This window comes from Fundulus heteroclitus, chromosome 5 (genome assembly GCF_011125445.2).
Source record: "Fundulus heteroclitus isolate FHET01 chromosome 5, MU-UCD_Fhet_4.1, whole genome shotgun sequence".
In the NCBI taxonomy this organism is placed as follows: Eukaryota; Metazoa; Chordata; class Actinopteri; order Cyprinodontiformes; family Fundulidae; genus Fundulus; species Fundulus heteroclitus.
The window spans coordinates 29,808,764-29,834,504 of NC_046365.1; the positions used below are offsets into that span (position 1 = coordinate 29,808,764).

The 25,741-nt window shown below is 39.9% G+C and overlaps 3 protein-coding genes across 5 annotated transcripts in view; 1 reads left to right on the forward strand and 2 right to left on the reverse strand.

The window, feature by feature from the left end:
* The window catches only part of pvalb7 (parvalbumin 7), a 55,512-nt gene extending 54,047 nt beyond the window's left edge, over positions 1–1,465 (forward strand). For both annotated transcript variants that reach the window (XM_036137375.1, XM_012849505.3), the window contains exon 5: positions 821–1,465. In XM_036137375.1, the coding sequence (XP_035993268.1) occupies positions 821–846 (26 nt within the window). In that variant the 3' untranslated portion in view covers positions 847–1,465. The remainder of the gene's footprint in view (positions 1–820) is intronic.
* On the reverse strand, positions 1,337–20,131 carry baiap2l2b (BAR/IMD domain containing adaptor protein 2 like 2b). 2 transcript variants are annotated; one of them, XM_012849499.3, is made up of 15 exons: positions 20,111–20,131; positions 19,665–19,973; positions 19,508–19,583; positions 18,381–18,467; positions 16,371–16,432; positions 15,448–15,519; positions 13,694–13,783; positions 13,462–13,593; positions 10,660–10,764; positions 9,789–9,891; positions 9,412–9,619; positions 8,269–8,334; positions 7,751–8,042; positions 7,623–7,666; positions 1,337–2,093 (listed from the first exon to the last, which is right to left on the reverse strand). In XM_012849499.3, the coding sequence occupies exons 2-15, from the start codon at positions 19,716–19,718 to the stop codon at positions 2,018–2,020; spliced, it is 1,467 nt and encodes a 488-aa protein (XP_012704953.2). In that variant the 5' UTR covers positions 19,719–19,973; positions 20,111–20,131; the 3' UTR covers positions 1,337–2,017. The 2 variants fall into 2 exon arrangements, with proteins under 2 accessions (XP_012704953.2, XP_012704954.2); XM_012849500.3 differs by lacking the exon at positions 20,111–20,131 and having other exon boundaries at positions 7,751–8,039; positions 19,665–20,065.
* A 2,893-nt stretch (positions 20,132–23,024) lies between these two features.
* Positions 23,025–25,741, reverse strand: part of LOC105915413 (dynein heavy chain domain-containing protein 1) — a 31,796-nt gene continuing 29,079 nt past the window's right edge. The window contains 3 exon segments of the mRNA XM_036136664.1: positions 23,025–23,050; positions 23,256–24,166; positions 24,673–25,292. Of these exon segments, the coding sequence (XP_035992557.1) occupies positions 23,750–24,166; positions 24,673–25,292 (1,037 nt within the window). The 3' untranslated portion in view covers positions 23,025–23,050; positions 23,256–23,749.

Consider the following 25,741-nt stretch of genomic DNA (forward strand, 5'->3'; position numbering starts at 1 on the left):
ACATTTTCTCCCTTTCAAAAAGTGTATACAGGCTTTTTAACCCATATTTTAATTTCTTTTTTTTTTTTTTTTTGATGAGTTTTTTTTTTTTTTTTTATCAAACATGGGCCGGTATTTTTTAACAATATGCTTGTGGCTCAAGCATACTGTTAAAATGAAGACAAAATTATGTAACTTAGTCAAACTCACTTTATTTGAAAAAGAAGATCAACAAGGAGCCATGCTGCTGCAAAATTGTAACATGGTTTGCTTACGAAACCTCTGGCATTTTGAAACAGCAATCCCTTAATAAGAATCATCGGTAAAACCTCGTTTAGCTTCCATTTCTTACTGTTTTATGCTTTTGCAAATGTACATATTTCCAAACAGCTGAATTTGTCTTTCTTGTAAACAAGGGAAAAATGCAGTAGTTGGTAAAGGGGAAGTGCAGCATTACTATAAGACAGACTATAAATTCAGGTCGTTCCTGCTCTTCCCTGGCTTCTCATTAAAAAGACTTTAAACTGTAGGGAGGGTGTAAAAAATTTACTGGTTTTAAAACCATAAATGTTTAATTACCTGGTCTACCTTTCTTTCAGCAACTTGCCCATGCCAATGGTAAATAAACTCTAAAAGTGTTGGCCGAGCTTTTATGTCTTAGCAAAAAACCCATTCACAGCACTCGGGTGCATTTTCAGTACCTGCTGCTACGTGTGGGGATAATTTAATAATGATCTGCAATGTGTTGTGTTGGTACAGCTGCAATATGTGAACCAAAGCAAAACAGCAGGTGACCAGTTTGTTTGCGGTTTCATATTTTTATCTTCTTTTGTATTTTCAGAGTTTGAAGCCTTGGTTCACGAGTAAGGGGATAGCTGAAGCCCCTTCTTCCTCCGTCTCTTCGTTCACGCATTTGTCAACGCCCAACTTCATTCTCTTCCTGCCTCCCTCTGGACCCCACTTATGGAGTCAGACCAGGCCCGTTCTCTACGAAACGCTAACAATAACGGGCCAACCGGGAGTCACAAGGAAGAGAATCATCCCGGCAGTGCATCGGCTTCCTTCATCATTTTTTATATATTTATTTAATTGAACATGCTGTACAGATTCCAGAATCGTCATTAATGAAAAAGGAGGAGTGTGTGGTATAACAAAAACGGGTGGTAATAGTGCTGTAGGTGGTGTAGATGTTCAAGACTCCTTTAATCTCGGTTTCTTTTCTCTGTCTTATGGCAGGTTGTGCATTATGTTTTCACTGATTTTATTTCTGGATGTTCATATATCAGTTCACTTTCCTCCCACTGCTCCTCCTCCTCCACCCTTCCTGACCTTCCTCCTCTCACCTCTGTCCCTTCCTCCACCTCCTCCTCCTCACTTCCAAACTCTAAACAGATGATGTGGTAAAAAAAAAAATGCATCTATAAGGAGAGCTGTGAAGAGAGAAGACACCAGTAAGAAATGATAATAAAAAATAAAAAAAATTTGAGATATTGTGTCGTTACTTGTTAATTCTTACAGCTGTCTTAAATATTGGTCTCGAAAAACATGCAAATAAAAAAGGCAAATTACAGAGAAACATATTTATTTGCCTTTGCTTGAATATGATTTAACAAACCAATACAAATTTCATACAATATGGTCAAAGACTATGAGGTCGAAAGAATAAAAAAATGGTGAAAACGGCAAAAAAAATGCTCCAGCTTGATAAGAACAAAAGATTCCTTTTATACTTTCAGACAATAGGAAGAATAAATTTTACTTTTACATTTGTGCTATAGGAGACAAACCCAAAACAACACAGCATCTTAATTACTGTCCAGAGACTTGTTAAAACGGCTACTCCCGTTTGTGGTTTAAATTATTTAGACAACGTATCATTTTACTTTTGCTCAGTCTGTAAAATCTTCCGAAAACATTTCTCTGTCCATCGGGTTAAGTGCATTCACGTTTAAAAGATATAAAAAAAACGTACATGCTGCCCTCATGACCCAATGTTAGAGTCTGAGTAACGACCTCTGCCCGCATGAGTGACGGCGGATCAGTGGATCCGAGGAGCAGATCTGTCGTTGGTCGTCGTCGGGCGAAGCTTCACGGTGGCAAACGGGTTTGTGCCCCTGAAACGAGAGAGCATGGTGGAAAATGTTACACAACACCGCGCACGCTCAGCAGCCTTCTGCTTGTGCACAACGAGGTATTCAAACGTGTTCACATGATCCAGGCGAGGAAATCCACTCCACGCTGACCCGAGACTAAGGGAGGTAAACCCTGAATGAGGGCGGAGAGGAGGCTGCACAGTTCCTCCTCCTACAACTCCAAGTCTGAACGGTTTTAGAGCTGATCTGTCAGGATTAGGGCTCAGAGCAGCTGGAGATGTGGATGTTACTGCATGCCGCAAAAATTAAAGAGCTTTACAGATCATAATGCACCAGTAGGTAAGCACAGAGCCACTAAAAGATCTAGTACAGCACATTCCCTTTAACATTCAGTTTTTTTGTCAGGTTACTGCCTTAGAGACGTTTACTCTGATACCCCTAAATAAAATCGATTGCAACCTACTTACTCTAAAAGTCAACTACTTAATAAATGAATAAAGTCCACATGTGTTTGATTTTATCTCAGTATCTGTTGACAGAACCACTGTTAATCATGCACTAAGCAAATCTGGCCTCTAGGGAAGAGGTGAAAAGTAAGTAATTGTTGAAATAAAATACCATAGAAGGCCACATTTGCTGTTTGTTGAGAACACAGAAGACATTTGGAACGCGCTTGTGTCAGAAGAGAGGAATACTGAATTATATTTGTATTATTGTATTATATTTATATTTTTACTTTCTGCATTTCCAACACAACTAATTAGCTAGTGTCTCATTATGGTGAAACGCTTCATGCGTAACCTCATCAGAAGCTTAAATGTCGTTACGTCAACCCTGAAAGGTTATAAAATAAATAGGCTACAAATGGGGCTAACATAACACAAATAAGATCACCTCTTCCTTGCTTCTACATCAAGCAGGGTGGTCTGGCGAGAAATGCTAATCAGAGAGGCGAGGTTATATATGTGACAGCTGTTCCAAGTGGCTGGTCAGTAATGGACTACACCATGAGGGATTACACTTAAGTTTGGTACTAAATGTACCAAAACAGGAGCAGTCACATCAAGGTTGTAACATCTAGCTTATATCTCAGCGGAATCCCAGCATGCAGCTACACACCTCCTGCATAGAGAGCTGATGAGGATGTAGGCCTCGTGGTATGTGGGAGAAGACCAGGAGGCCACTGAAACCTATTGCTGCACTAAGCCAAAGTAATCGCTTCCACAACCCAGAGGGAATGATGCTTCTTTGACACATGCTTTCCTACATCTGGCAATGCCAGATACAAAAATAAACAGATTGGTTTCTCAACAACCTTGCATCCTGCACAAATAAATCCACTGTGCAAGCACACAGGACTCGTCTTTGCTCTTCTGAACAAAAAGAAGGGGATGGGTTATATTAGAGAGCATGAACCCACAACTTTTGGAAGAAAAAGCTGGGCTAGGTTACAGACTGACCTTGTGTCATTAGGAAATTAATAAATGCAGGCTTGATGTACAGGAAGGGCATGAATTTTGCCAGCTCACTCAGCTGAGGCCAAAGCAATTAGTAAGGTTATTTTGAGCGATAATAGTCTATAATCAACTTCTCCCAGAGCTTCTAAAACAGTGGGATTAAAGTCGGTGGGGACAGTGACCTGGACGTGGGCAATTTACAGCATGGCCCTTATATAAAACCACACACCAATGGATGTTGGCCTGCTCTTCCCCACAAAGCTGACATTATAGACTTTAGACTTAACTTCATTAGGTTCCCAAAGGGCAATTCATTTGTAGCAAGTAATAGTAGTAGCAACCATCACACAATCACACAAACAATACAGACAATAGACAACACAGAAGGATAAGAAGCGACTTATAAAAGTTAAAAGAGACCAATCTAAAACACACATTTGTAAAAGATACAAGACTGGAGCTAAGACTTAAAGTAAAGATTAACAATAAAAGCTCAAGTTGAGTTAAAGTGCAGCAATTAGATGGCAACCTTAAATCAGGACCTGAGTTGCTGACCTGATAGGTGAAAGGTTCTGTATAAATGGCAAGATCACTGCCAAAGGTGGCGTCAGAGTCTGTGCTCATTTTGAACACTTTCTATTTCTGCTCATACAGGGAAGCAGGTGGACGGATCTCCGGCACAACGAATGATGTCAATAACACAAACAAGGAGTCCATCTGAATTTATATCCAGCTACTCTGGGGCCAAGCACACAGAAACAGCCTTTCTGGATAAGGGTGATATATCTCTCTGTGAGCCTAAGACACCAGGTCCTTGCAAAGTGGTAATTGCTGCGACAGGCTGCAGATAAGTAAAAAAAAAAATAAAAAAATCTTGGCCAACCAGTGTTTTCCCAGCCACTGTGGCACTATTAGGAACATGGACAGAGCCTTTTCCCTCACCCCAGGACAGAGAGGAAGCAATAAGAGGCACTCCCTACATCCACCCCCAGCAGGGATCTGTCGTCTCACAGGGAGAAGTAAAGTGAACACAGAGCTTTCTCTCTTCACGCAAAAATGTCAAAACCTGCCGAGCACACCTCTTCCAGACCTGGTTCAGTTGCCAATTTGTTGAAATTGGTTGCCCCTGTATAACAGTAACCTGACTCCGCCAGATAGATTTGCTCCGCATATCCATCTGGAAACCTTCCGTTGAAGTAATTTTGGGAAGGGGCGAAAATACTGGTCAGCTGATTGGCCTATATTGGTGATAGACGGGCCAAATGAACCAATCAGATTCGTCGTCACTCTGTTATTAGCGACGACGAAAACACAACCACAAGCCAAGCTACTCTTGCTGCTGCAGGTAAAGGCTCGTTAGCTCAGCAAAGAAATACTCTGTAATTCCGATAAAACTTGCTGGATAGTCACGCTAACGCTAGTTTCATCGGCTGAAGCCGCCATGTTCTTTAGACTGAACTGACGCGCTTCCCGTTGCGTCACACCTCAACCCGCCTCAAAGCCAACGCTGATTGGACGTTCGTTTGGTGAACGGCTCCAAATTTTCTTTAACGGAGAGTATCCAGACTGATCTGCGAGTGAAACCTTGAAAGCTCGCGAGATCAGGATGGTCTCACGAGGCTAGTATAACAGGTGTGCACCGTAATTCTTGGCTCCTGATGTATGAGCTACTTTCAGAGGCTGTAGGTTCAAACTGCATGGCCTCTTCAAAAAAGTTTTGAACTGGAAAGACTCCAGACTCAGCCCTATAAGAGTGAGGCGTTGAGAGGGCGTTAGAACACTCATTTCCCTGTTTATGTGAAAACCTGGATGCTCCACGTCTCGCACCTGCATATTGGTATGGAGAGTAATCTCCTGAGAGGTTGGTTCGTTTATGTATGTGGCAACATGTATGCCTCTTTCCCTGAGTGAAGCCACTGCTGCCTCCGTGCTTTTTTAGTCTTGGACACAGTGACAACCCAAAGGAGTAGGAGCAAAAGTAGAACCACCAATCTGTATGCTGTCCTCTGGAATCCACCAACATGTGACTTAGAAACAACCGGGATGCTGTCTTCGCATCTGTGAAGACGTATGTCTCCCCATGATGTGTTGTGCCAGGCAACAATTGTTTGTTTTTCAACACATTTTTCACGATATCTAATGATTGTAGGCATATAATATCACTGACCTGAGGGCATTAAACTAAAACATGTCGATAAGACCTCTGACCCAAATCTTATGATCTGACCAGCCTTCTTAGTGACCCGGCTCTCCCAGAGTGAGGCCAGATCTCTTTGACAAATGCCTGTAATTCTAGAGCACACTTTTAAAAATGCCGTTCAGGTTGCTTTTGTCTCTCACAGATAAACAACCAAACCAACAGATAAATGAAAAAGTGAGAAGACTTCCGATGTAGGAGCAATAGCAACCTCTAAGAATTGTTTCATTAACACCAAAGGAACAGAGTCTGTGCAGCAGGTAAACTCGCTGCTGTTCATTTTTTGTGATAATACCTGTTTATGTCAATTTTCAATTTGTCGTCACACACAGTTCCCAAGTATTTGTAGTTCTTGACAATTTTCACTTCTTCACCACTGATGGCACTGGCTTTGTGCAGGTCACCTCCTTGCCTAATGTCTACAACAAGTTCTTAAGTTTTAGAGACATTTATGTCCAAGAAGTTGTCATTGCACCAGGCGACAAAGGAGGAAAGAGCCGGGCCATGCACTTTGTCATTGCCCTGGAGAAGAGACAGGACAACAGTGTCATCAGATAATTTGACAAAGTGCGTTTTCTGGTTGGAGCTTCTGCAGCTGTCAGTATAAAATATAAAGAGGATAGCTGACAGCACACAACCCTGCAGAGATCCGGTATTGGGCAGAAGGGCATCTGACGTTTTACCATTCAGTAAGACACGCTGGTTCTGTTCGTTAAAAGTCGTTAAAAGGAAAAAGGTTTTCCAATGTTGCGGAATTTGGCCCAAGTCTACTGAAATTTGGAAAAGTACAGTCATATTACCCCTAAGCTGGTCCACACAGTGGTGCAGTGTATGTCCACAGATGCCATCAAGTCCACACCAAAGAATGCTCAGCCTCGTGGCCGCAAGCTTTCTCTTCTCCTGCTTATCCAGATCCAGGAGACACAAGATGGTAAGCCGCGAGCTAACCATCTTCTTCTGCTGCAGGAGGCTTTGCAACCTTGAGGGAGCTAACAAAAATGGTGAATTCTTCCTCGTCTGACACTGTGAACTCCAAGTCCTTTAACTCAGCCCCATTTTCATCTCCATTCCCTTCCAATAATGTGTAGGCAGTGGTACCACTTTGGTTTCGCCCTGAGGCATCGCCAACCCACACAAACCTGGGTATTGCCGGACAAGCTAAACTGGAGGGCTAGCTTATGGTGAAGCAGCTTAGATGAGAAAGCCACACAGTGGACACACTCGTGTATGGAGCTAAACCCTGGCCTAGAACGGGCCAAACCCAGGCATCCCAGACACAAGAAATGAGGATGTTTGCTTATCACGAGGGCAGAGTTTAGGACTTTCCTCATCTACACCGGCGTTCACAGTCGTAACTTGGACAGCTAACTGGCAGGAGCAAAGACAGGAAAATATTGCTATTTCCTGGTCAGATAGTGCTGTAAGGTATTACTACCGTTCATTTGTCAAGTATTGCAAGTCACTAAATTTGTGTGAATGTATTGTCACCCTGCACTAGTACTACCTGAGAGAAGTATTGCTACTTTTTGCAAGGTAGTGGACAAACATTTGGATCAAGTGCCCAGGGACGGAGTTTAGCGCCCAGCAGTACATTTGTAAACAGGAAATAGTAAATATGAGAGAAGCGAGAAGACTATATGGCCATGTCAGCCTATTTATAGGGTGAGGGTCTGGGCCCTTCCTAACATTGACGTCAGGAGGGTGTCAGCCATTCAGGGTTGGCGTAATGACGAGCATCTGAAGAGGTAACACAGGAGCTGTTTCTCCATAGTGAGACACAAAATAAATGCTATGAAAGATCCAAAACCTTTACCAAATCTAAGTGAATGTGTTGATATTCATTCCGCAGTAAAACATTTGCTTCTATTTTCCTTTTTTTCCCAACATATAATTTACCTGGGAAACAAGGGGTTATCAGGTTGCCCATGTGGAGATAATGCCTAGAAAAAAAAGAACGGAGTTAGAATAGAATAATGAATTTACAGACAACATTAATTTCTAGACAATAATTGAAAATGAAGTACCCGAACATCAGCTGCCAAGTCAACCTTCCGGTCAGGGAGGGGAGAGATGGGTCGTAAATCTGCAGAGCCTCTTCTGAGATTCTGACTTGGTAGAGGAGGCGGAGGCTTTGTCTCCGTTGCTGGTTCTGTCCTCCTGTCAGGCGCCGGAGAAACTGGTCGGAAGTCTACAGACGCCCTACGGTTGGGCGTGGCTGGGGGTGGGATGTCGCCATAACCCTTGGCCTCTAATTGTTCAGGGTAAGTGTCATTGTCCAGAAGATTGTTCATACTGTGACTCCTGAGAGAATCACTACTGCATTAAAGGGAACCACATGCATAAAATAAGTAATTTGTTAACAGACAATAATCTGGTTGTTATTAATCAACAACAACAAAATGTTGAAGCTTCCTTTTATTTTTTTCTTCTTGAAATCAGCATGCTTTGCTTGTCTCAGTGATATGAGAAAAGCAAGGATGAGAAAGGCTTTTTAACTTGGTAAAGCTTTTTGTCAGAATTACAGAGTAATTGAAGCTCCCACCTGGTTGATAAAGTGCTGGAGACATCTTCAACAGGAGCCACATATGCAGCAGGAAACCAGCCCTGACTGAAAGAACATGAAACAAAGCAGATCACGCACAAGAAACGCTACATTTACAGCGCCCTCCAAGAGCTTTTCATACCCCTTGAATTTATTTTTTAGTTTTTTTATTTTGTTGGGTTACAACGGTAATCTTCAAAATACCTATTTAAGATTTTTTTGTGACTGAACATAACAACTCGTAGATAGAAAGAGAGTGTCCAATTCTTTGCTTTTTACATTTATAAATGGAAAAATTTTGGGTCTTTTCGGCTCCCTTAGTCACTGATCACCTTTGGCACCTTTGACAATTACGGCTCCATAACTTTTGGTATTTATCTTTTCCAGTCTTGCAGATTTCAGACAGAGAGCGCCTTTGAGCAGCAATTTTCAATTCTTACCACAGATGGTTAGATTACAGCTCAACCAGAGTTAACATGGCTGGTTCACTGTTTACTAATCTCCTTGCTCGGCCATTAGTTTAGGTGCTCCTGTTCAAAGCTTAGGATGTTCTTATATGACCTAACCCCTATTTAAAGTTCTACACATTGATTTGGTATATCTGTTCTGTTCCTTGATTTCTACTATCACCTTTGTTCACTAATGTTCTTGAACAAATCTTTGAGGCCTCAACAGGACAGATGAATTTATACTGAGAATAAACTGCACACAGGTGGACTCTATTTACCAATTACGTGATGTCGGACAGCTATTAGGGGTATGAGAGTAAATGGGGTTGAACATAAAAGCATCCTATACCTGTAATGTGACAAAAAAGTGCAAAAGTTCAAATAATATGAATACTTCCAAGGCCCTGGCAGAGGTTTTTTTATACAACTATGTGAAAAAAGGAACTGTAAAAATAATAATGATAAATCAGGATACATTTAAGAGAAATCATATCTCTAACTTGTGTTTTGTAGAAACACAGTTTCCCTGACAATGCCAAACACAAGGACAAGTAAAAATGTGAACATTTAAAAGCCTTGCCATGTCTAACCTGGTAGAAAACGGCTAAATTTAATAGAAATGATGATGAAAAATAATTGTTGGGTGGCTTTGGATCTGTATGTGAGTACACAGATCAATCACAGTATATCTCACCGCAGGGTGCTGTCGGTGCGTCCATACAACCAGCCGTTCCGTGGCTCCTGGACCAGCACAATGATAGTCTCTCCTCTGTTAAAAGGCAAAAGCTTTGGGTTGGAGGAGGAGGGGTGTGACACCAGGGCTCTCATGGGCCTTCCTCCTCCCAAACCCAGAGATTCCCCCACTGAACTGGAGCGAGAGCGACTGGGAAGGGGAGATGGTGCTGGAGAAAGTAAATAGGAGCAAGAATAGAAAAAAATTATAGAATCTAGGAGATTTTGGAAAAAAAAAAAAAACAAAAAAAAAACCTGAAGAGCTTGTGTCACTCTTTGGCTTGAAAAATTATTTATCATTAATGTACATCAATGTAAATTTGTATTTCCATCTGTTACCTCTAGAGGGCACTCTACCCAATGCTAACTGCTCCCGCCTGGCCCAGGACATATCCTCATCTCTGGCGACTGTCTGCAGCAGAGAGCTCACCGAACCTCGCAGCTTTGCACATCCAACAAACAGATTAAAGATGATAGGAACTCTATGTGCACCGAGGGATTTTAAAGGGACTCAGCACAAAATCAGGTTGTCCTTTAATGGGATGTTTATGCGTTTATATGAGTTGGTTTCCATGAAAGATTTAGTTAGGGGATGTGTGTTAAGCAAAGAAAAAAAAAAGATTAACTCCTGAATATCTGCATCACTTCTTTACTTCGACCCTCTCTGTTCAGTACTGACACATTACTGTCACTGACAATGACCTTTAGATTCAGTTAAACCCCTTTTATATAAATTACATGGGCTGAACATCATCCATGATGTTAGAGAAATTGACATTTTGAGATTGTATTCACTTTAATACTGAGACAAACAACTATTTGCAAAGTGAGGATATAATTCAGCCCACACCACTTCATCTGTGAGAGTACATGCAGCCTTTCCTCACAGAGCTTTCATATTAAGAAATACTGTTGTTTTTGTAAATCTGAGGCGACTGTAACTGTTACTGAGAAATTAATGGACTGGAATAGTTTTTAATGTGTACTTTTTTTTAATTAACTTGATATCAATTATCATTTGACTATCCATCCATCAACCCATCTGTGCGTATGTGTTTTTTAGGTAATGTCAATAAAGCCCTTACTCTACTGCTACAGCAGCTTTCAGACCATTTACTCTAGGGTACCGTTTAATTGAAGCAGTATTATTTGTGATTATCTTAAAAAACAAGAAACAGACTTTAACAAGGGGGAAAAAAAATGTTAGTACTTGTGCCTCTTGATCTACATGCGTCGGAGTTCGTGATCGAGACCCCTTGTTCTCATTCACTTTCTCTTTCCATCCATCTGCCTTCTGCTGGAGGGATGCACCAGTCTGAAAGTAGACGGGGGAATTGAGCGCCTCATTAAATCACAAACATAATCAGGGTAAAACAAGATTAACGCATAAGCTTCAGTAATTTCGAGATTTGCCCATTGAGACTTGAGTTTCATCAGATAAGCAAGCAATTAACATGATATTACCAGGCTGGAATAGGCATGCTGGAAAATTCAAAGTGTTGGCAAGATGAAAACAATTGAAGCGAGGTATGACGAGAGCACAAGCAGCAAAATCTATTTCAAACACACTAGCAAAATAGGCACTGGAATAAATACATTAAAATGATCAACCGTGTTTCTATTACTATAAAAAAGAAAAAAAATGTGTTGTTATGCTAAGGTTTAAATGAGATATTGTGTCTGATGTGTTATGGACCGAGAAATATGGGAATTTTTCAAGTGTATGCACACATTTAAAATCTCCTTTAGGGCCTTGACATTATGCTGACATGAAATAAGTGCTGTCATACGAAGCACTGTGCAATTTATATGGCGTAACAGATCGAGAAACACCAAAAGAGGAGGGATCAGATTTATCAAGCGTGATCAGGACGGTTAAGATTTGGTTGGCGTTTAGTTTTTCCACAAAATCAGCTTCAAAGTTCAAGCAAACTCCATTTAATTTTGTCTTCATGCACATGTGGTAGATTGTTCAGCAGCTCGTTAACTTGTTCAGTAAGATTATTTTTTGTGCAGTTAACAATTCAATTCTGAAGATTGAGCGAGGGACCGGGTCCCAGGAAAGAGAGAACCCCACCAAGTCTGAGGGTGACCTTCCTGGCTGAAGAACACCTGTGTGTAGAGAATTTCTCCACTTGGCAGCATCTGAGACATGTGGCAGCAACACCTGCTGAGGTCCAAATTCAATTCCCAGATGGAAACATCCAACAGTCTGGTCTTGGACAGATGTAAGGAATCCTCTTCTTAGTTTTGGTGTGGTAAATTGGTGGTGGCCAGAGCTGACGGACTAAAGGTGGCTCACCTATACTTAAAACTATTTCCTATTTAAGTAAAGTATTTAATATTCAAAGCAAAAACTTGTGTTACATTTCTTAGTGAGACAGAGACACTGATAGAAATTGTCATAACATTATAGCTTTGATTAGCTACTAGTACTTTATTTATTCATAAAGCACTTTAAAACAACCATGGCTGCGGCAAAGCGCTGCACATATAACAGATAAAACATGAAACAAGAAAAAAAAAACATAAGAATAGACAGTTAAAAGCCCTAATAGTATCAATAAAACAATTAAACAGAGCAAAAACAAAAGGTCTCATGCTGTGGTGAAAGCCAAGAAATAAAAATGCATTTTTAAAAGAGTTTTTAAAGTGGACAGTGAAGGGGGTTGGAGCAGCAACACTAAAAGGTCTGTCAGCTCTCAGCTTCCTTTTAGACCTCGGCGCCTCCAGGAGCAGCTGATCAGCTGACCTGAGGCATCGAGCATGAGAGCAGTGGAGTTGGTAAACTTTTTTTTTTTTTAAAATAACAGAATCCTAAAATGGACTCTAAAATGGCCCCAGCAGCTATTGGAGGGAAGCCAGGGAATGGGTGATACGCTCCCTCTTAGCAGCTTTAGGTAGTAGCCTGCGGCAGCATCCTGACCCGCCTGGAGATGTTTCTGGGGGGGGAGTGGCCGACTCCAAGGTAAAGCCCATTATAGTAGACAAGCCGGGATGAAATGAAGGCATGAACTGCTGCTTCAAGTTGTTATTTAAAAACAATAGGCTTTATATCTTTGCCAGCTCCCAACTGTAATAAAAACTGGAATTAATCAATGTCACAACCTTAAATTAATTAAAATCACTGTCCATCTTAAAACCCAAGTTAGAAACGGTCTGCTTTAAATATGGCATTAAGGGGCCCAAATCAATAAAGGGAGGTTCACAGGAGCCACTAGAACCAAAAACTACCACTTCACTATTTATTTATTTTCGTAATAGTACTCTGTAAATTCATTCTCAGATGTCTTTGCAATTTATCTTTAGTTAGTTGCTAGATTCCTATGTTTTTCCTTACGGTATGCATTTATTTATTTTTTTACAAAGTTAATCTTTCAAATAGATTAGTATGAGTTCTGATATGTACTTCCTATATTGTAGTAGGGACCACTTCCAATATAATCTTTCAATTTCAGTTGAAAGGTTAATAATGTGATAGTAAAAAACTATTGCATTTTTTTATAAAATACAAATGTAATTTTCTTTCTATAAAGTATGCAAGAAGATGGACTCCTGATTAAGACAATTAATTTACCTTTCAGATAGAGTTTTGGTAGATGTTTCATAGTGTTTTTCAAGTTTCAGAAAATATATTGAAAACCGTGTATCCTTTTCCTGACGCTTCATAATCATACATTACTTTTTTTGCTAATAACATCAAATCAATTCGAAGTTTGCAGTTGTGATGCGACAAAACGCTAAAACGAGCAGTTTTGTGTTTATCACAGTACTTTAGATTCTCTAATATGCATTAAACGTGAGGTGCACCATTGTAACTTCTAACCTGAACCATAATAATTTTAGGCAGCAGTATTTACAGTACTTGAATGTGAACAAATGCATAGAACAAACTCTGCATACCAACACTTGAAAGAAAGCCAGAGCTAAGACCAGACCCTCTAAATGTCTTTACTACACATTGTGAAAAATAGGCTGCCCACGAGGGACTTTAAAGCGTATAAATGTATACCTTGTTAACAAGGAAGAGCAGGGACTGAGTGAGGCCGCAGTGCTTCTCTGCCAGGAAGCGATACCGTCGTTCCTCTTCCTTCAGGATCCCCTGGTGGCTCTGCCTCAGGTAAACCATGTATTCACTATTCTCCTAGAAAACAGCACATAGTAAAATATTTTGACACAAAAAGGTAGTCCATTGGTTTCACTTCTGCATTGTCTCTGTGCATATGTGTGCATTTTAGAACTACCAGAGAGTCTCTGAAGGTTCCTCTTCTAAGTTGTTTCTCTAAAGCTTCTGCCTGGTTTCTCACCTCCATCTCGTACACTTTGCGACTGCCCTGCAGCAAAGTACACAGTTCGATTAAAGAACCACAAATTATCCCGAACCTGTCTGTCGGCAGTGCACTGAGTGATGTTTATGCTTTTGCTAATTAGCTGTGCTTCTTGATCGTTAATAATGCCAGGAGGAAGCATGTTGCAAGTTCTCCTAATTTAATCCAACCCGTTGCTGTGTCTTCTGCCACGGGAGCCACAAGCTTCCCTCTTTCAGAGGCTGGCAGAACGCAGGAAAAATTAGAGCCACAGCTAAAGGGCTGTTTTGGCATGCCTTTAAATCACTGCTGTCCAAACTCTTTGGTACGGGTGGGGCGGTCTTTAGAAAATGGATCTCTGCATCACAATAGATTCGGAACACCAGGGTCTTGCAGCTTAAAAAAAAATATCCTAAATTTTCAGGTTCTTTATTTTTGTCTATATTTGTTTTTGTGTCTGCATTTTCAGCAAAGACAACAGGACATTGCTCCCTGTTGCTCTGTTTAGCCAAGTTTAATCTAACGTATGGTCTGTTTTTAGTTCAAATGGCTTTTAAACCCTTTCCTGACTGATGGATGCTTATCCTCTCTGTTCTTGTTTTTTTGGGGGGTGGGGGGTCTGGGCATGATGTGTTGCTGTTTTAAGATATTTTTACTTTCTGTTGTCAGACAGGTTATTTTGATGTGATCCTCTTCTTTCTAAAATATCTGATAAATATCAGTTAAAGTGGACATATAGAGCAAAATCCAATTTTCTAGCCCTTAAATACATTTTGTTGTGTACTTGGAGTGTCTAGGAGTGCAGAAAACGTTAATGTATTCTGTCCAGGTGCTGCGTAGATATCTTTATATTCTGTTTGAGTCAAATTTGTATTCCACTCCGTTTTATTTCCCCATTATGTTTTTTGAACAATTACGTCACAATATTTGCTGTGGAACCACTAAATAAGGTCATGGACTTCTAGCTAACCAATTCTGCAAATCTGCCATTTTTGTATTTCGCTGCAATTTTGTGGTCCAAGCTGAAGGATGCCAAAGTCACAATTAAATCAAAAATGTTTGGTTGTTCATTACATCGTCCCCCAGCGTACAACAAAAATGGCCAATCGGGGTGAAGTGGAATGCTCTGCAACCCCTTTTACATTTAAAGAGACAGCAGCAAAACAAGTTGCTCTCAGACATACCTCAAAACACGGGTAAATTAACGAGGAATTAAGATGAAAGCATTGCATTTCCACTTTATATAGACCACAACTGAATGATTTAAATGTGAAAAGGAAGAAGTTAAAAGCAAAGAGCTATTGTTTTTTTGTTTTTGTTTTTTTCCAGATTGGGCCAGGTTGATTTAAATATAATCTTTTACTTTATTAAATTAAATCATTTGAAATTTGCATTTTGTATGAACTCATGTAGTCTTGACTAACATTAAAATAAGTTTGATCATCACAAACGTTTTAGTGTATGCTGCCTATCCCCTTCACAGCTGCTGGTAAGCCAAAACAGCTTATTGAGAGATCAACATTTTTAACAACTGTAAATTTAGCAAAAAGTAATTATTTGTAATGGTTGAAACATAGTGGGGTAAGTGATTAACAAATCCGAAGGTCATGTTTAATGGACTGGGTCAAAAAGCAACAGACCTACCTGGGTAATAAGTTTAATTAGGCCTAGAAACAACAATGTGAACTCACTTCCATGTACTCCTCATCCAATTTGACATTCTTCTCCATCGCCTGCAGCACCTCCTTCTGGAACCACAGAAACTGATGCAGGAAGAAAGACAGCACTGCTGGTATAACACAATTCTTAGGAATACTGCACATTTCTTCAAATATGTTTGCTTTCATGGCAGGTTTAACAATTTGCATGGTTAGAAGCTGTGTCATGTCAATAAAAACACCCTAAAAAATGGAAATTCAAGCAAGCTGGTCTTAGTTTTGGAAAATGTTTAGTGGCCGGTTATTCTTTAAAATGTTCTTGAAATAATGTCAGCTGTGTTAACCAAATTCTGAAATAATTATTTAATAATATTTTAATGTTTTTAATCCAAAAATATTAAAATATGTGTTGAATACTAAATCCGTCCGTTGTCTTCCGCTTATCCGGGGTCGGGTCGCGGGGGTAGCAGCTTCAGTAGGGAGGCCCAGACGTCCCTCTCCCCAGCCACTTGGGCCAGCTCCTCAGGAGGAATCCCAAGGCGTTCCCAGGCCAGCCGGGAGACATAGTCCCTCCAGCGTGTCCTGGGTCTTCCCCTGGGTCTCCTCCCGGTGGGACGTGCCCGGAACACCTCTCCAGGGAGGCGTCCAGGAGGCATCCTGACCAGATGCCCGAGCCACCTCAACTGGCTCCTCTCGACGTGGAGGAGCAGCGGCTCTACTCTGAGTCCTCCCCGGATGACTGAGCTCCTCACCCTATCTCTAAGGGAGAGCCCAGACACACTACGGAGAAAACTCATTTCAGCCGCTTGTATCCGGGATCTCGTTCTTTCGGTCACGACCCAAAGCTCGTGACCATAGATGAGGGTAGGAACGTAGATCGACCGGTAAATCGTAAACTAATTTGGGAGACTTTCAACATGATGGTTAATTTTTATTTCAATGTGAAATGCACTCACCAACCCTTCCATCTCTGCAGTGAGCCTCCTCTGTGTTTCTGATATCTGGATCAGGACATCGCCTGTTCAAAGCAAAAATAGATGTGGTTCTAAGTGCACAAAATAAAAACGGATCATTTCATTATTGTGATCTTAGTTAAGGTCTACTTTATTTAATTTAAGTCAGGTGAGCAAAAGTGCAAATCTAAATTTAAATATTTATTAGAAAACTTTATTGTCTACAAAAGACTGACACCTCAGCCATTTTGTCTGAATTATTATCAACAGTTTGTAATCTTTTTTTTATGGAGAATCTCAGTCCTTTCCCACAGTGCCTTACAAATGTATGGCTTTGCTATGCACCTATTCACACACTTGTTGGTCTCATTAAAACCACAAACATCAATATATTTTCTTGAGATTTGATGTGACCAAGACAAAAGTAGTGCTTAGTTGAGAAGTGAAAAGAAACTATGTGTTTTTGCAGCTAAAATGTTTGAAAAGTGAGGCATGGATTTGTAGTCAACCCCATTTACTATGATACCGTTTTAGAAGTCTCTTAAATCATAAACAGGTCGCACCTTTGTGTTATGTAATATCATTGTTATGTAATATCAGTACAAATACAGCTGTTGTGTGCAGGCCTCAGAGGTTTTTGAAGAAAAGCATAGCATTAAGATGAAGGACGACACAAACTGGTCAGTTGAGACCAAAATGTAACATTTTGTCGTAAAAAAAAACGATCACTGCGCCTCCCCCTGAACACAAGCTCCCCACAGTGAAACATGGTGGTGGCAACATCATGCTGTGGGGATACAGTCTGAGCTATAATAGAATGGTTTGAAGAAAATGGCCCAGTCAAAGTCCAGACCTAGTTCTAATTGAGAGTCTGTGGCAGAGTCTGAAAACAGCTGTTCATTGATGTTCTGACCGAACTAATCTGACTGAACTTGAAAGATGTTGCATGAGGGAAAGTGGAAGAAAATGAGTCTCTAAATGTTTAAAGCTGGTCAAGATATGCTCCAAAAGATCTCCCTGGGTGCAGCACAGTGGCAGCCCGCTGCTCCCTAAGGGATTGGTTAAATGCAGAGGAAGGATGTCATTGTAATGTATGTCGCAATGACAAATAAAGATAATTATAATTACAATAAATGATATAAGACTTGAAGCTGTGATTGCAAAAAAGGTGGTTCTACCAAGTATTTACTTATGGGAGCTGAATAACTTACACACCTTCGCAATTAGGGATGTACAGTTATAATTTTGGTTGACCACTCACATAAAGTCCCCCCAAAAACACATTGAAGTTTGTGGTTTTGATTTAAAATCTGAAAACGTTTAAGGGGTTTAAATATATTCAAAGGCACAAATTTGACTTCTAAACTGTCAAATTATCAAAGCCGTTATATTGAAGGTAACTCTGGGTGTATGGATGGTGGTTAAGTTACAGAAATGAGTGCAGCTGAACAACTGTCTTTATCAATTATTCAAAGGGCACCATAGGGCCCATGGTCAGACTATGGTTCCCTAACCTACCTTAGGAATGAAGGGTGTAAAAATACATAAATCCACATGGATATACTGATTAAATGATTAACGATTCAATTATACCATTGCAAACAACACCAATCTATATCATAATTTTTAAAATATGCCTTTAGTTTGAAATTCATAAGACATGAGATTATATTGAACAGGTGATTTATGATGATGATGATGATGATGATGATAATGATATTCTATAATTACAAATGATTTTATTTATGAGTTGATATCAATGTAAATAATTATGTCAGATGGGCAAATGATATCGCATAATATCAATTGCAGACTTGGGAATTGAATTTAACGGAAATCGTAATCTAACAGACTTTGTGACATCGGCCAATATTGTATTCTCAACCACACAAGTCAATATAACATCATATTGTGATGAAGCTGGTGCTTTACACCCCTTTTGGAAACCAGACCAACATTTGTCATGATACGCTAACCCTTTCACAGTCAGATGTAAAAAGTAAACTGTCTCACCAAGAGAATGAGACGAAATCGTGTGAAGGGCCTGGTCTCCCATCTTAGCCAGAGCGCTGAAGTACGCCTCACTGCAAACAGTTAAGGCTGCAGCAAAGACACAGTCAAATCTTCCAGCAAACATTTTAAACATGGAGCACCAGACACGGGCATATATTAGCTCTTCAGTAACTTCACGCATTTTCAAGGAGCAGTTAATTGGTTCACCCGGCGGCCCTGCTCTTACTCATTAGGAAAATAAGCCCTGAAGTGCTGACACCTGATACGTGCTGCTGGTCTAGGAATAGATTCGTGCCAGAGGGTTTTGTATTACAACACTCCGCCGTGACTGTGGACCTGTTCTTGTTTCAAGAGGAGGAAGAGAGGCACATTAACAATGCATGCTGCTCTCCCAGTTACCTGTGTTTCACTCACGATAAAGACTAAAGAAATGCCAAGAAATGAAATCTTGCAGCACTAGCAATTAAATTCTGCACTATAATATTATCACCAAATAATAATCAACATTTAAAAAATCTTGGTTTTATGCAGTGTAGATCTAAGCTTCCATATACATATCCAAAAATTGTTTTTATTCCATTAAGGATCTGAAGGTTATCCCCACCTTCTTCCATTTTGAACCCCTAAGCAAACCTTTTCTTATCCATACCCTTAACCACTACATACCTGTCCATTTTACTTGTTTTTTGAGGATAAAGTTGAAGTAGAAAGATAAATATTAAACCAAAATATCAAATTTCACCATGAATTTACTTTTAGTTGGTATTATTTTAGAAATATGTAATTTTAAACCAACTTTCCATTGATTGTAGCCCTGAACTTTTTTTCTAACAGGCAGTTCCATGAAACATGAGAGGATATGAGCTCTGATAAAACTAAAAAGAAACTGAGCAGACCCTTGGTATTTGTTGAAGTCTCATTACAACATTTTCTGCAGTAAAATGTAAGTATAGAACAGAAATTGACTTAAAAATCTGTGGTTGTCAAACCAGAGACAAAACCTCCACAAGCGGGTATGAATTCATGGTGGGTACAAACAGTCTCATAACAAATAGCTCCTTTTTGTGCCCAAATAAGTACGTATGAACTCATACATATTCTATGCCAGCACTGACCAACTCGCTCACCTTGGAAAGCTCTAACATAGCCGTTTCCAAGTGCAACGAGCTTCTGCAGACCTGGGTTGAAGTTCTCCATCAGGCTCTATAACAAAAAACAGTCATGAAACAGAAGCACAAAACAATACTTGCTCATTATTCAGCAAAAAACAAAACATAAACTTACTGAGTAGACACTTAAAGTTGATTTGTGCAATTGATCACTGCTGACTCCTGACATAGTGACCGACTTTAAAGTTATGGGTAGAAGAAGAACAGAAAAAAACGGCAAAAAAGATCGTCAGGATGAAGTGTAAAGAGTCTGTATCCCCATTCAAGTTTCTGAAAAAGTATCGGCAGCCCTTTTCTCGACGTCTACAGAGAAAGTTACTGTAGTTCCAACTCTTCTGATTGATGCTGATCCAAAGCTTTTAACACTTTTCTCTCTTGCTTCTTCAGTCATTCATCAGTGAGCTCCTCAGCGCCTTGTCATCACCTGTTTTCATAGCAAGAGAGAGCAAGCATGTGTGGAGAAGTGAAAAGGGAGGAGGTGGCATCCATGTAACCAGATGAAATATTAAACTGAGACCTGAAAGGAAAGCAGAGCGGTCTATGACGTATGTCTCTGGTCACCTGAGGGAGGACCTTCACTCAAGTGAAACCAGCTGCTGGCCCAATCAGGAGGCAGCAACCTGGTAATTTAAATACTTTCTTACATTATTTTATTCTGTGATGATCTGAAATTAGCTAGCATTACCCTTTTAAATAAAGAGTACTGCTTTGCAAAATTTAGAGCACAACGACCATCATTGGATAAGAAATGTTCCCACAGTGCACATTTAGCATGTACTTCAAATTAGATGAAACTGCAGTATGGTTGATAATTCTGTTAAGGACATCGCTTGCTATGAACATTTTTATTTTTCATGCACAACATCAACAACATCGATCCTGAAATTATTCATAAGATTTAACCTAAGAATATGTAGAAACAAGTAATTCAAACTCAAAATGGGCGTTTTTGTTATTGGCATGTGGGGTTTTAATGCATGGCACCTGAAATATTATAGGTTAGATAATACTACATCCAAGCAATTGCGATATCGAATGAACTGAAACTGTGTTAACCATTAGGATTCAGTGTATTGTGCAGCTCTATCATACAGCCAGAGATCATTCTGTAGCTTTCAGGACAAACAGAATAATTGAAAATTGGTTGGGGTAAATTAAAAAATAAATTCCACAAGGTTAAAAATACAGACAAAAAGAGAACAGAGGCCCTGAACCAGGATTACTTTTCATGTTGGAGTGGGTAATGGCAGACTAGCTATATATGTGGCTGTATCTAGGAAAGAAACACAGTAACACAGACAATCTCTGAGCCTTCAGGTCAAGAGGGTGAAAGAGAGCAGAGACAGTTAGAAGCAGTAAAATCTCAGCCAACAGCTGATGTCTAGGAGTGAAACAAGGTTAGACTGATGGACCGGGCCTGCTGTATCAAACACAATAGCAATTCTTAGAGCTTTCTTAAATTACCTTTCTTCCCCATTCTGATGCTTGGTTTGAACTGCAGCAGATCGTCTTGACCGTGTCTACATGTCTAAATGCATTGAGTTGCTGCTGTGTGATTGGCTGATTAGAAAGTTGCGATGATGAGCAGTTGGACAGGTGTACATAATAAAGTGGCTGGTGAGTGCATTTGTCGTATTTATGTAAATACCAACTCATATAGCACAAAATAGGAAGCAATAAATAAATAAATAAATTGACATCCATCTTAATACAATTTTTTGAAGTCCTTTTATTTTTTTAAGGTTGGGTCCAGTGTTAGTTTGTGTTAAAGTCAATTTTAAATAAGGTCTGAGAACCAGTTCATCACATATCACAAATTGTCCTTCAAAAACTAAAAAGATAAAAATCCAGAATAAAAAGGACGGTAATAAATATTGAAAACATGAGTCAGGGAAACATCAGACATTTAGAATGTTCTCTAGAAGGATGCCATGATGACAGCACTTAAATTAACATGACAAAATCTAAATAAAATTAAATGAAAACGTAGAAATCAAAACAAAAATATTAGCCCTGATCAAAATAGCCACCGTCTTAAAACCTTAATTTCCTCTGCAGGACACAAAAGGTACAAGACAAGCTTTGCCAGATAAAACTAAACCCACTAACTCATTATGTAAGTAAAGAGCAGTTCAAATCTATTTAAAATGCCACCTTTTTCAGCTCTAAATGTATCTGAAAGCTAGATTTTCAATACTGAATTATAATATAATAATAAAAATACAACCACTGGACAGGAAACACAGAAGCAGAGGGCTCATACACACTCACACACACAGCAGAATACTATTCCCAGTGGGTGCACAATATAAAGCTTTGATGAGTTGGCACACTGGTGCTGGAGATCCAGGCTTCTGTCAGATTGCACATTTCTCTTGTCAGAGTTTTCAAATGCTAACAGAAGTGGGGCAGAGTCACTGCTGACAGAGAGATCAAATCTCGAGGGTATTGTGACATCGATATTATTTTGCAACGTACAAACGTCCAGCACTACTCTAATATAATGGCTATATTGCAATAGGTGTGACAGCTAATCATCATGGAAAGCTTTTGTGCTCTGTTCATATGTGGCATGATGTTGTAACAAAGAAATCACAAAAATGTATTTTGATTTCAGGTTTTGAAATAACAGCAGGGACTGTGTATGAATACAGATAGCATCAGAAGGACATGTGTAGCAGCTCGTTTGTTTCATTCTCTACTTTAAATCCCCAAGATCGTCATAGATGACATCTTCACCCCATCCGCCATCTTTATGTTGCTCTTGGCAACGACTCACGGTCTCCAGCACCGTTTTCAGACGTCGACTCAGAGCCGCCAGGTGAGGCTCGGACAGCAGCGGGGCCACCTTGTGAAGCGGATCCTGCGACAGCGACGCCCTCATGACGTCACTTATGTGGTACTGAGGCAACGACAGAAGACGCAGACGCAGCCAAGTGGAGCGACGGATTCTGAGGACCCCAAAACAGAACAAGTGTGAGAGGACTAGATAAGATAAAAACATTTAAAGTCATGCAAAAGTCTTCATAACCATTAAATGCTTTCTAACTTATTGCACAACCAAAAAGGCTTTAATAAATGTAATTTGATTTTATGTGACAGATCAACCAGCAACAAAAATAATTGTGGATTTCAAGGAAAATATATTTTATTTTAAGATTTTTTACAAATAAAATTTTCAAAGGTTTGGCTTGCATCTGCATTGACCTCCTCTGAGTCAATACTTCGTAGAGTCACCTTTCTTTGCATCTTTTGGCATATGTCCCTACCATGTTTACACATCTAGAGACAAACTCAAGCTTAGTTAGTTCGGACGGAGAGCGTCTCTGAACAGAAACTTTGGAGTCTTGCCACAAACTCTCATTTTGGACATAAGCAACAAAACGTTTAGCTATCTGGGGAAAAAATAATAATAACACGATTGCATGTTTTTCCTCATACCTGCAGCATTGCCGCAGTGGGGCTAAAATCGAAGGTTCATCCTTTGAGTGACGCCCAAATCTGCAGCGTAAAAGACAAAAACAGAAATACCAAATGTGAATGAAGACGTTTCTGACAAGCACGTGAACACTCAATCAATGAATTAACTTTATTTCTAAAGCACATTTTAAAAACCACATGGTTGACCAAAGTGTAGTACATTAAAACAAGATAAAAAAAAAAACACCTCGCAAACACATTGCTTGAAAACGGCTAAAATACTCACGCCCTCCCATTGTCGAGATGCAGCAGGAAGGTGTTGTTGCCATACTTTTCAAAGGTTTCATAATGATGCCTGTCCATGTTACCTGGACATGAAGTAAAAAGGGGTTCAGGCTCACTGCTTTCTAATTCAAACAGTTTACAATATGGATGTATTGGCAAACACATATTTTTCAAATACATATATTTTTCACTTGTTTGCATAAAACCTGCATATTTGTGATTCTATGCATTGTGTAGTCATTTAGTCATATACCTTTTAATAATTTGTTGTAAAATTATTTATCCAAAACCGACAAAACAACAGAAACTCCCTGTTTTAACACAATAATTTTATTTCAACCCTCCTTGTAATACTTTACAAAATGAAAGAAAGAAAATACATGCTGGCTGTATAGTTTGACTTGTCATGTGGACTTACAAGCACCGATCCTATCAAAACACAGCAGATGTTTGATGACTTAACTCTGGGTTAGAAGTCACAGCGGCTCACAGGAGTCAGAGTGTACTCACTAATCTCACCCTTCTTAAACTACACAAAGCAGGATCGAAGTTGGCACGAAGGGGAACCTTTGTGATTATATTAACGTCACTCAGTCCCCAGGTTCCACTCTCACAGTCTTCATTCAGATAGAGAGGGCAGTGGTAGACTGGTAAATGTGGAGCAGTGGGAGCAGCTTGAAGATTGCCTATATCTGTTAAATACGAACTTTTACAAGTTAAAGCATGCGCTGCACTGTTTGCAGTCCTGACTTGAGCTTTGACACAAATAATGGGCATTGAAAATGGCCGGGAGGACACGCCGTCCTGTAGGGCTCCTATCTCTGGGTCCCATGATGCTCCTGTCAGCTGCAAGCCAAACAAATAAATGGCATCTGGAGGAAGCAAGGCGAGGCATGTCCTCTCACGCAGAACCTGGAGGGGCAAAAACAATAAAAGGTCACAGTGATGATCATGTCAGGTACATTAAGAGAGCAAAATCCATCGTTTTCATTACAGCAGAAGTTCAGGAATTTTGAAGTGAGGTTCTGTTAAAAGGTGTAAGCAGTTAATGCCTTCCCTACAGTAGATAAATTGGATATAAAATGTCTGATTTTAGTGATCTGAAAGAATTATACCAAGATCAACCTTTTCCCAACTTTAATGTGAACTATACCCTGTGCAACTCAGTTGAAAAACAAATTGAAATCGTTTACCGTAAAAAAAAATTAAAGAATAATGTGGCTGCAGAATAGTTTTAAGACAATAAGGGTCCGCTTTGGTCTCAGCCCCTCAGACAAAACTTCAGTCTTCAGCTGATTTATACTAAATAAAGACGCCAAAGGAGATATTACCATCTTTTAGCCTTTTACAAGAAACTCACTTTAAAATTCCTAAACTAAATTTATAAGGTTGAGTTTAGTATGTCTTGTATTCCCAACCTGAAAATGTAGTATTATATCACTGATGTATTTGTAATTTTCTCGAGCAGCCCCTCGCATCAACGCCAGCAGAAGGCCTCTGGGCTTTTGAAAAGCTGCCAGTCGATAAGCACCTGGTGGATCTGAAGCGCTGCCGTAACCGAGGTAAGCGCTGAGCAGCTCTGCCCTCTTCTCTAACCGAGACAAGTCTGTGAACTTTATCAGGGAAGTGGAGGACAAATTGTACTGAACAGGGCGCTGGAGATGTGAGAGGAGCAACGCTACCAAATCAATCAGATCATCCCATTCAGCCTCAAGGAAGTCACGAAGGGGACTGTGAGACGCAGCTCCCACATCTCTAATCGCGCTGTCTTTCTTGTGTGTGAGGTAATTCTTCAGAGCCTGCAGTCTTTCTCTCACTTTAAGGTAGGTTGGCACTTTGACAGGTGGAATCTGTTTAGGGCTAAAACTCCTCACTCCTCCTAAAGGTGATTGGGAGGCCCGGAGGAGTACGTTTAAACTGTAGCTTTTCATTTTGGCTACTTCAGGGGCCACATCTGCACTGAAACCAAGCACATCCGGGTCACTGATCGCTAAATCCCGAAAACGTTGTTCCAAAACTTGCAGCAGTCCTGATAAATCTAAGAGAGAAAGAAAATTACTTTGTGTTAGTGTTGAACGTATTTACATAACGGCGAATAAAACAAGTGCACAATAGTTTTTATATATTTGCTTCTTGCTGCTTTTAATTTAGATCTGTCAAATTTTCTAGCAGTTCTTATTCATATTACTTTATACAGAGCGCTTTACAAAACTAATAATCCCATCAAACTTCTTCTAAATGTCAGTTTTGATACTTTACAGCCACAAACTTTATTGTATTTGGGGGGATTTTATGTGACCCGTCGTAGTAGTATAGTGTATAAACTGCAAAGTACAAATAAAAATCTGAAGAGTGCATGCAACACACTATGTGTGGTGGAACACTAACACTGATCAGTGCTGTGAATTCTCTATTCCTATAGTAAAACATGCTAGTGGCAGCATCATGGTGTGGATACTCTTCTTTAGCAAAGGTGCAAAACCCAGC